Source organism: Sinocyclocheilus rhinocerous, unplaced genomic scaffold, assembly GCF_001515625.1.
Source record: "Sinocyclocheilus rhinocerous isolate Xijiao unplaced genomic scaffold, SAMN03320098_v1.1 scaffold1110, whole genome shotgun sequence".
Taxonomy (NCBI): domain Eukaryota; kingdom Metazoa; phylum Chordata; class Actinopteri; order Cypriniformes; family Cyprinidae; genus Sinocyclocheilus; species Sinocyclocheilus rhinocerous.
In genome coordinates this window covers 1,549,543-1,561,081 of record NW_015653168.1, presented here as the reverse complement: position 1 = coordinate 1,561,081, position 11,539 = coordinate 1,549,543, and the positions used below count along the sequence as shown (strand labels likewise).

At 39.7% G+C, this 11,539-nt stretch overlaps 1 protein-coding gene across 1 annotated transcript in view; it reads left to right on the top strand.

Annotated features, from left to right (window-relative positions):
- The first annotated feature begins 7,170 nt into the window (after positions 1–7,170).
- Positions 7,171–11,539, top strand: part of gnrhr4 (gonadotropin releasing hormone receptor 4) — a 13,100-nt gene continuing 8,731 nt past the window's right edge. Inside the window, exons 1-2 of the mRNA XM_016521735.1 lie at positions 7,171–7,719; positions 10,203–10,407. Coding sequence (XP_016377221.1) covers positions 7,171–7,719; positions 10,203–10,407 — 754 coding nt within the window. The remainder of the gene's footprint in view (positions 7,720–10,202; positions 10,408–11,539) is intronic.

Below are 11,539 nucleotides of genomic sequence, written 5' to 3'. Positions count from 1 at the left end.
TAAAAAATACTTAATGTATGCACACAAATACGGTTAAAACGCTAAGAACTATAACGACATGACATTCACAAAGGAGTCTGGAGTGATACACGTATTTAGGTAGATTTTGAGGCGCATTACCTTTAAAAATGAAAGTAACCCACAGCGTCCTCAGCAGCTCAGATGTTGGGAGAAAATGAAGACTCTTATGTTCAGTCTTACAAACAAACACAGAGCATAGGGATTGCTTGCGAGACATTGTTGACTTTACAGCTGCGTGAGCGTGGAGAAAATGGAGGACAGCGAATAATGCAGGGCTGTCAATCAACCCCCGTGGCCCCGCCCTATACAATGTGACGTCACACTGCATGAGAATCAAAACGGCAGGCCTAGTGAGACTGACTTGGTTTAAAGGGGATTAAAAAATTAGGAGTGGGTGGTTCCCTTTCAAACGTTCTCTCACGTTGTGTATGGGGAAACTCCTGTTTACACTGATACCGAAGCCTGATTTGTTCACGTTTGTGTAGCTGCACAAATCAATGGCACTCTAGCCCGCCAGAATGGGTGAAGCTGACCCCTATATAAGTCGGCTCAGAGCGCCATTTCATCAGAATATTCTCCTTCAGCGACGAGGATTATCTCTTCGCTGACACTGGACGGAAGAAGCCAAGGAAGGAAAGAAGCTCTCTCTGCTAGCTGCCGTTGAAGAAGCCCCGGCAATGGAAGAAGCGACGCGGACGCCTTCCCCTGCGGCTATCCGGCTGAAGAAGAAAAAAAAAAAAGAGCAAATTTGAGCAAATTTCCAAGCACGCGTCGCTTCAAATGTCGCGCCACGATCCCCTGCTTGAGTCTGACCGGCACAGAGAGTGCGTCGCCTGTTTGGGCATCACCCACGCAGAAGCTGTGCTCGCTGGGGGTACATGCTCTCATTGCGAAAGCATGAGCCTCTCCAGTCTTCACTCGTGGATCGCCTTCGTTAATGAAGGCGGTCCTCCCCACTCTGCTCTCCCGTTTCCTCTCTCCCCCGAGAGAAAGAAACAGCGGAGCAAGCGGGATTCTGACAGTGGGTTATATCTGAGTGGGTTAGCTCAGCGCCCACGGGTCCCGCCCTCCCCGAGTCGCCGATGTTCTTCACGCAGGAAGATCAATGCCCCTCTTCTGCTGCGAGTGGCTTGATTTCCTTCGGCGCCTCGGAGGAAGAGATTGCCATAGATGAGTCTGTATCTTTGACGGCATCGGATACAGAAGAGTGGGAGTGTTCCGGCGAAGATCGCAATGCCCTGCCCTCTTCTCGCTCACCGCCCACCTGTGTCCGCCATCCGCCCTCGGTCTGAAAGCCCGCGCAGCGCATCCATCGAAGCCCTGCAGAACTACCTCAGCCCTGGCCAATAAAGCATATGCAGCGGCCGGCCAGGCCGGCTCAGCGCTGCATTCAATGGTGGTTCTCCAGGTGTTTCAGGCCAAACTTCTCCGGTCTATGGACGAGTCTGGCCAGGATCACGAGGCTTTTAAGGAGCTGCGCACAGCGACAGATCTGGCTCTGCGCACCACGAAAGCAACGGCTCAGGCTATTGGAAAGACCATGGCCAGCCTGTTGGTGCTGAAGCGCCACCTATGGCTGAATCTCACTGAGATCAGGGATGCTGAGAAAATGTGCTGGACCCTGAGCCGCAGAAGCCGTCCTGATCTGCCTGCAGAGAGGAAGAGGAGAGGGTCGGTTCTCGCCTCGGCTGGAACTCCCTCGAAGAAAGCTTGCGCTCATTATTCATCCCTCCGAGCACATCTGAGTGATGGAGACATTTTTCAACCCGCGCATGTCCTGCAAAATCAGTGCATGCCCAAACACCCTACCACTGTGATAGCAGACCCACATACTCAAAAGAGCATTTCTCCTCTCCTCACACCGACGAATGCAAATTCCCTGCCCACACGCGGCGAATTTCCACTCGAAAAATTAGAGCCACTCAGTTCATGGCCTGGGCAGCCATTCCCGGTGTGTCAAGTTGGGTTCTAAACCCAGTAAAACGAGGTTACTCGCTTCAGTTTTCTCGCAGGCCGGAACCGAGGTTACGTTAGTAACCGGAGCGATTTTTATCATTGTAGGGTGGTAGTGTTCACCCACTGCCAACATACTTTTATGTCCAAACACCATGTAAAAGTGAATTTTGCATAATAGGTGCCCTTTAAACCATGTAAACATGAAAAGGAACTGTAACATGAATTTACACTTGACTAAAATATAAGCAGAAACACATAGAAGTCCAATATGGTACTAATATATTCTAGAATATATATCACCTTTGAGGTTATGAAAGACTATTGCTCTTTGTTCATGCATGCTTATTATGCAGACAGGTAATAAGCCTTTTTTTTCAGTGCAAGGGACAAACCACAATATTAGACAGTGAAATGACCTTTACTACAATAATGGAGTTGGATGAACCTTCAACCTCCTTTCAGAAATTTGTTGAAACATACCATTAAAGACTCAGTCTGTCAAATTCTAATGAGTAAATGAAAATGAAATCTGTATGCGCACGAGTGTTTCTATGTGTGTGTGTGTGTGCGTGTGTGAGACCCGCTGCACACTCTGGTTTGTTTGCTTTTAAAGGTTAATTTCTTAAATTTGAACCACACAGTCTATGCAAGCATAAATAAGTGCATATATTCGTATATGAATCAATATTGCACGAGAAAGAGTGCGTTGTGGGTTCAGGATCTGCTGTTCCTAATACAGAAGATTACTTGATTAAAAGCAAGTTGTTTCTGAGAAGTTAACAAGGACGCAGACATTATACAACATTTATAAGCAAGAGTTGAATAACATTTTTTTAAAGGTGTGTCTGTTTTTGCGCCGACTATGAAAATAGTTTTTAAACATAGTCACTAGAGTCACTAGTCATAGTCACTAACATAGTCACATAGTCACTTTCTAGGATCCGTTGAAACAACTGATTTTGATCGTGAACGACCCGAACGAAGCAGTCAAATGAATGATTCAGTGATTCACTTGTTAAGACAGTAAACATGAAGGTCCACCCAAACCAATCTCACAGGTAAACATAACTGCAAAAGGAATCACTGAATATTCCTACCAATAATGCACAAACTCCCAATGCTTTTGGACTTTTATATCAGCAATCTTGGAACCTTATTTGATCAAATACACTTTTAAAAATAAAAGTTCCAAAAGGGGCGTTTCGCAGCCATAGAAGGACCATTTTTGGTTCCCCAACAAATATTTCAGTGTTTTTATTCTTAGTGTGAAGAACTTTTTCAAAATCTAAAGAACTTTTATTGACTATAAATAACCTTTTGTGGAATGAAAACATTCCATGGATGGGAAAAGTTATGCTAATAAGAACCTTTATTTTTAAGAGTGCAGTTTCAAGGACCAAACTAACTAACCATTGTATAAAAATCAAAGGTGACAGAACATTCGAGAGAATGTGAAAACTAAGTAGTTCCTATGTGAAAATGGATCAATGTACTGTAACATTTCCTTGACTCTTCTGTACTTTATTAACAATGTACGGATTGATTAAGTTTTCTCTTTGAACAGACCAAAATAGTGTGCATATCTCTTGGGGCAGTCTCTATACCCAATAGAAATGTGAAGGGAAGTAATGTTCATTTCAATTTATGCTTCTCTTTATTGCTGTAAGGGTGACTTTCCTTTTATGAGATTTCTGGAAATTAACTTTCTCTTCCCTCTCTGAATGAGGGCAAGAGGAGCGTTATACTGTATACAAAATATATACTGTGTGTTTGAGTGGTCCAGACGCTACAGAAATAAGAATCAGAATGAAGGCTAGTAGGCCACCTATACACTATTTCCAGTTTACAAAAGCACCCATTCTTATTGCAGGTAATCTTTCAATATTCTGAAGATGGCAGTTCAAAAGTCTGTCATTCAAATTCTCAGCTGGCTGCAATTGTTCTCTAAGCAAGTTTGCGGCGCATATTATACCTGTGGAGAGGGTTTAATAAATTCTCCTGTTCTCCCCGGTGACAGGATGTCTATACCTGAGTGTGTTTGGGAAGGAGGGGTTGTGTGTTTGTTTATACATGGCAATATTTAATGAGAGGAGACAGGGGAGAGCCGTATTTGTCACAGTGTTGATGTGCCAGACAGCTCAGTTCCTTGTAGCAGGAAAATGAGGCCAGCTCGGGCCAGAGCTCAGATCTGTCTGCAACACCCTCTGAAGCTGAATTGAGCTTGACTTCTGCCACAGCATCCTCTCCTGTCTCCAGGTCTGGGTGGGTAGGAGAGACCTTGAGGTCACTAAGAAATTAATTTCCCTTGCAGCAGTGCTGACACCTTCTCTTTAATACAAAGCCTCAGTGAAATCAATTACTGTCATGCTAATGCTTATAAGATATATTTTAATCAGGAGAGCTTGCTGTACTCATTGCATAATCAATTGTGGCGATTATTCTGGGTGCCAATGTTGAGACCTGCTTTGGGCTTCATCATAATAGTAAAGTGCAATGCAAAGCCCACATCACGCCTCAAGAGAGTAAATTATAATTAAAGCATGGTTATACAATTAATTAAAGAGTTATAATTGTGAAAAGGAGCTGCAAATCGTCCCATATGGCCAAAGAAAAAAAACATAATTAAATAATTTACTTTCAGACTATAATAACATTAGCGTTGCCTAATCCCATTATGATAAGATAATGTATATATAATTATTAAGTAATCAGTTCAATTGAAATAAAAATAGATTTTTTAAAATAATATAAATACAATTTATTATATGCTTAACAACACATGCCTGATAAACCATTCACCCAACTCCCCATTTGGCTTTATTTTAAATCAATTTCAATTAAAGTACGTTCTCAAAGGCTAGCTGGAGGTCTCAAGCTGTTTTACGTAGGGTCACAAACTCTTTTTCAGCATGGTCCAGTTTCTCTATTATATATATCTTTTTGAAGTGTGATCTGAACATTTGACTGGTCACACAAATAGGGTGAGTTCAGTAAAAGTGAGACATCAGGTAAAGTGGGACAAATAGTTTCATGAAACAAACAGATAGTTTGAACTATTATCATTTGGAAAAATGGTGACATATCATTAAAATCTGACTTTTTCCATGTTTAAGTGCTATAATTGTGTCCCTGGTGCATCTACCAACCCAGAAAACATGAAAAAGAACAACCCAATATATATTTCTTTCTCTTCAAGCTTGTGAAAAAACCAGCCACTCAGATTTCGCGATTTCTTTCCCAGCTGTTTACCTTCACAGACATAACAGTGTTCCTGCTTCCACTCAAAATAGGCATTTTCAAAATTATATAGGCCTAATAAAAGATCTGTGGGATATTTTGAGCTGAAACTTCACAGACACATTCTGTGGACAACTCAGACTTATATTAAATATTGTAAAAAGGGGCATAATAGGTCTCCTTTAAAAAGAAAACTTCTTTGAAGATTTTTGTACTATTTGAATTGTAGTAAATGTTTTGTGTAGGCTAAACTAAAAAAAAGTAATGAATTATCATGAAATATTATTTAATTTATACGTTTGCATTGCATTTAGGAGGATTGTGGCATCACAGAAAATGGCCAAGAGACAAATCAGTCAGGAGAATTTACGTCGTTTTAAAAGATTTTCTGTAGGTTTAGTTCTTGAGGTTTATCTTACACAAACTAGATTGGCTAAACATAAACTATTTAGACACACTGAAAACACCTTTAAAACAACGATAGTGACTATTTAGGAGTTTTATCAAACTGCTAGAACGCGTGCTGTTGCTATAGTAACCTTCCCAGGTGATCTCCAGCTCAATTTGTGAACATCTGTTTGGCACAGCGTGAATATATGTGCTAACCAATTTGTAATCTAATCTTTGTGTTTACTGAAATTATGTTTGAAATGCCAATGAAACACTATGCATAATTAAAACTCTTTAGTATAACTTTTTTTTTTCCTTTCGGGTTGGAGGATTCAAATCCCCAGAGAAACCCTTCCCCTCCCACCCGAGTAATTCGTCCTCTGCTTGAGATGAAATTACTGAATGTATCTTCCTAAAACATGCATGTTCCATATGGATAACGAAAACACAACTGCCCTACGTGATGACAGTTCAGATTGTCACGCGCGGCGAGAGAGCTAGCGCGGGTGTTGTCAAGTGACGCGTGAGGGAATTAAGCGGTGGAAAGCGGAGTGAAGCAGACACACACGGACATTCACACTTCACTCTCCAACTGGAATAGAAAGCACCAACTGAGGATGCTGTGGTAGAAACGTACTGATTAATATTTTTGAAACTTATTCGCTACATAATACTTTCGTTCAATTAAACGGTATTTTTTCTGAAAAAAGTAGAGGTGCCTTTTTAGTTACAAATCACCCTAATTTATATCACCAAGACGAATCACCTTGCGAACAGGTGTCTTGTTGGATGACAAATTATTCATCTGTCTGGACAAGTGATTGAGAAGAGCTACATTTGAATTTGAAGATCGGATTTTAGAAATAATGGATAATACGAATTGACCAAGGTTTATAATTCACTGATATGTACAAACAACTACTTATTACAAGGTCATTGAATTTCTTCTAATGCTCTAAGCGATCGTTCCGGGAGAAGTAGCCTATATCAGGTAAGACTGAAAATTATTTTAATTAGAATAAAGACATTAAAATACATAGGCGACTGTTGAATGAGTAGATTAACCCGTTTGGGAGTTTAATGCATATTACAAACAGTTACAAAGATAGGACAAGTAGGCTAACACACTGAATTAAACGTGACATTTGGAAGTAGAAAAACTGAAATAGTACCTTCTTGTAAAACGTACTCCTGTGTTTTATTTACAACTTCAAAAAGTCGTTTTATAGTGTAGCTACATGAGGATACGTAGTGTTTTAGCATTTAAAGATCGTAATTTAAAGATCAATCAGTACTATTAAACTTGCATTATGATACATTTGTATTCATCCATAATCGGTATTTTTTTTGTTTTTTTTGTGAAATGCATCAGACTGTCTACAAACACTTAATGACCAGATTGACGTCTGATTTTTTTTTAGATCCCACTCTAGTACTATCAACTAAAGGAGCTTTTCCAGGTAATATCACAGTCTCCTCCCCAGATCATGATGAATCATCTGTGAGCATCATTGTGCAGCAGGTAGCCGAGCAAATGCAGCAAACACACGCTTTCGCTCTTCAGTGATGAATGACAGCTCTCCAACATCTGAGAACATCATGTTTCACCAGCTGACTGCAGATACTCTGAACGGTAGCTGTGACTATACCTTGCCCACGTGTAACAATAGCACAGGTGAAGCGGCATTGCAGCTGCCCACTTTTTCCATGGCAGCAAAAGTGAGGGTGATAATTACCTTCACTCTTTGCGCAGTGTCAGCTGTGTGCAACCTCTCTGTGCTGTGGGCTGCCAGCACCAACAACAAGCGCAAATCTCATGTAAGAATTTTAATCATGAACCTCACCGTTGCCGATCTGCTGGTGACTTTCATCGTGATGCCAGTGGATGCGGCTTGGAACATCACGGTTCAGTGGTTGGCGGGGGATCTGGCTTGCAGATTGCTAATGTTTCTGAAGCTCGTGGCGATGTACTCCTGTGCGTTTGTGACTGTGGTCATAAGCCTGGACAGGCAGTCGGCCATTCTCAACCCTCTGGCCATCAATAAGGCTAAGAAGAAGAACAAAATAATGCTGAGCGTGGCCTGGGTGATGAGTGCTGTTCTCTCTGTCCCTCAGGTGAGGAGCTGCTTGAATGATTTTTCATGTTTTTCATTGTGTCTTCTCTCTGTATGCTGCATTGCTTGAATTCACCAGAACCCAAAGAGTCTGGTGTAACACCCTGAATCAAGTAGAGAGATCAAAATGAAAACAACAGGAGGTTTAAAGACTTGCCTTTTTGAGCTCAGACATGAAATATTCATATTTTTCATATTTAATCTCATTTTAAACCACAAATTCGTTCACTTTAAATGGAAAATGTATTTGACAAGTGTGCTATACAGTTTTTAAAATGGAAAATGAAAATCTCCTCATGTTGTTCCAGACCAGTTTAATTTACTTTCTTCTGTGGAATACAAAAGAAGTTATTTAACAGATTTTCCAAACTGCTCTTTTCTAATCAATGCATGTGTGCAATGCATCATCACTGACAATCCCACTTACATAATATGGCATTTCACACCATGCCACTGATGCCATACTACACATACATCGCAATGCACCGAATTTGAATATGCGCATACTGAAATCATCACAAAATACATTCTTAGTGAACCCTTAGTGTCCCTAACACAAAGGTATCATATATCATTGCATGGACTGCTATGGTACTGCTACTGCTATTTTATGGTTATATTTCTTGTCATTTTTGAAACTTGATCATCTCAATCACCATTCCATTTCATAATTCTGTATGGAAAAAAGCAGCATGAACATTATGCATACGTCTCCTTTGTTTTAAATCAGTAACTTATTTCATATTCAGTATTCTCCCTAGACCTGTTGTAAAATTAGAATCAGAGCTAGAAAGTGTTGTAAAATTCATAGACGTTAGATTAGTTCAGCAATTACAGTACACGCTCTCATCAGCCCTTTAATTTCACCTCAGATTTAACATAATGACTGGCGCTTACTGAGACACATTACACACACACACACACACAAAAGATAATTTATGCAGTTTGTAAGTCAATCAGATGTTTTTACATTTTACATGTTTTCTTAAAGCTGCAGTCCGTTAAAAATGATCAGAAATTTTTGAGCAAGTATATAACCAGCCAGTATTCAAAACTATCTCCTTACCTTAGCCCAATTCACAACGATAAGCTTATAATAATGTTTTCTAATTTGAGTGGTACTGGTAGGAATTTGCGGGAAATTCGAGCATGCCGCTGCGTCATTACGTCACGTCTGTAAACATAAAGAAGTTGTCCCGGCTAGCAGACTATATCACATGTGAGGATGCTGCAGGTGGCAGATCGTTTATAGCCTTTTCTCACAGCAGCTGGAATAATCAAATTTATCAATTTGATGGCGGATTGTAATCCAAAAAAGTATGTTTATGAAACACAAGTGACTGAAATTAGATTATATCCCAGTTTAAAATGTGCGTCTGATTACAGATAACAGCCGCGCTGGAGCCGTGCCGGTGCACAACCCACAATGAAGATAATGCCGCAAATAACTGCAATTGCAGGTTTTAAACAGAGATGGCGACAAAGAGGCAAAACTTACAGACTGCAGCTTTAAATGAGCTTCAAATGACCCTCAAACCCAATATCGGAGAAAACGCTCTGTGACCTTCAGCTACAATATCTGAAATGATAAAATGAAAGCAGTAAGAATTACTGGAATGAGTGTTAATAAAGGGTTGATTCTCAATCAGAGGAGGCGTGCAGATTTCAAAACACTCTGCAGTTGAAGTAATAAATGCCAAGATCTCTTTATTTGCTCCTCCTGATGAATAAGAGCATTTAAAATCAGTGTGCTTCCAAGTTTAGAAGAGGCTGATGACGGGTCAGCCAGGTAAAAGAATGAGGGTATATTACAAGCACCAAAACTCCACAGTATAACATATTGTTATGACATAGCAGATTGTGCTTAAATGAGGTCATTTCAGACATATATGGCAAAAGATATAAGGTCATAACGGGTTATAGCGGATATTTTGTTGTCATTTGTTTATCCATTTGTTTTTGTGATTCATTTCTGAGGCATAAACAGACAGATGGCTTCAGTCTGTATGTCACCATTGGCTCTGCCAGTCTTCATTTGTCATTTGGGAATCTCCTTGTCATAGTTAGAATATGTAGTCTGGCATCATAATATTTATGAAATGTTCTGCAAAAGACTGATCCTGAGAACATTGAGCCTTTTGCTGTAGGGAATATATGCCACATCTGATTTGCACAGCTGACAGTGTTCACTTGATTAGTTGGCTGTAGATGCGTATAACATTTAGCATTTAACACTCACTTAGAGTTCAGGGAAGAAAAGGCACAATTAGTCATTATACTCATTATTAATCTGTTTCAATAAAGAAACTGACTCATCTACATCTTTGATGACCTCAGGGGGAATAAATATAAAGTGAATTTTCATATTTTTTGGGTGAACTAGACCTTTAAAGGTTTGTTTATATTAGGCATTTTGAAGGTATTTAGTAGTATTAAAAATATAGTTGTGATTGTAATATGCTGACCTGCTGAATTCTCCAACAGATGTTCCTGTTTCACAATGTGACCATCACGGTGCCAGCCAATTTCACTCAGTGCACCACTCGAGGGAGCTTTGTCAAACACTGGCAGGAGACCATCTACAATATGTTTACTTTCATTTGCCTCTTCCTGATACCTCTGGCCATCATGATCTGCTGCTACACAAGGATCTTGGTGGAGATCTCTCGAAGGATGACCAAGGGAAACAGTAGGTGGAGTTTAATTTGAAACTAGGCTAATGTTACATTATGAATCAGCGTGTTCAAAATATTTAAAAAACTCAAAACTTTGTTTTAATTGCTAAAATGTTAATTACTAAAATGTAGATGCACCCTAATTTAGGGTTTTCGAATATTGACCAATATTCTGCCAAAATTAAAGCTTGAGGATTTGAAATGTTAAAAATGCCTGAAAGTGAAGATTTTAAGACATAAATATTATTGTTGTAACTTATACTCTAAAATAAAATTATTCTAATTATTATAACTATTTGTTTGCTTACATGCTTGCATGTCATGTTATTAACCGACATCAGAGAACTGTGAACATATCATCAAATTATTGAAATATTAACTTAAAATCTCAAGGTACTTCAAGTAAATATTTTGTCTAAATGGTTTGCTGACAAAAAGTTTGGGAACTCCTGCCCTGATTAAATATTACTCCAGTCAAAGCAGATGAATCTTTCAGTGTAATTTGTGAACCAATTTAATAGTTTTGCAACTTTTGAACCGACTTGAATCATTTCAAAAGAATGATTCATTCACGAATCTGACATCACTTTCAGGTCAATCTCTTCACTTAAATAGGTAAGTGCTAGTATTAATTGGTCAGGTGATGGCTTTAGATGTTTTTTGAAAATGGCTAAAGACTCAGCTGCTCGGATTAAGATAGGCAAGTTGTTCCACTAGCTGGGAACAGTCCAGGAAAAGGTCTGTGAGAGTGACTTTGTGCCTCTTTGGAATGGCACCACGAGGCGTCGTTCACTTGCAGAACGCAAGCTTCTGGAAGGCGCGTAGGTCTGAACTAGCGAGTTTAGGTATCTTGGTGCAGCGCCAGTGGTTCACGTGTCAATGTTTACGAATAGATTAAATGAAAAGGGACATAATTAATCTTGACAAACTATATATCATTCTAAAGGTCTAAAGGCTTTTCATTAACTGTAAGCCGTTCTATTCGCCGTGGGAGTTTCACTCATTCATTCTCGTGAGTATTTACATTCCTCCGCAAGCGCACATGAGCTCAGCTTTACAGAAACTTGCTGATCTGATCACAGAGACAGAACAACAACACCCGGACTCTGTTTTAATCATTCTCGGGGACTTTAATAAAGCAAATCT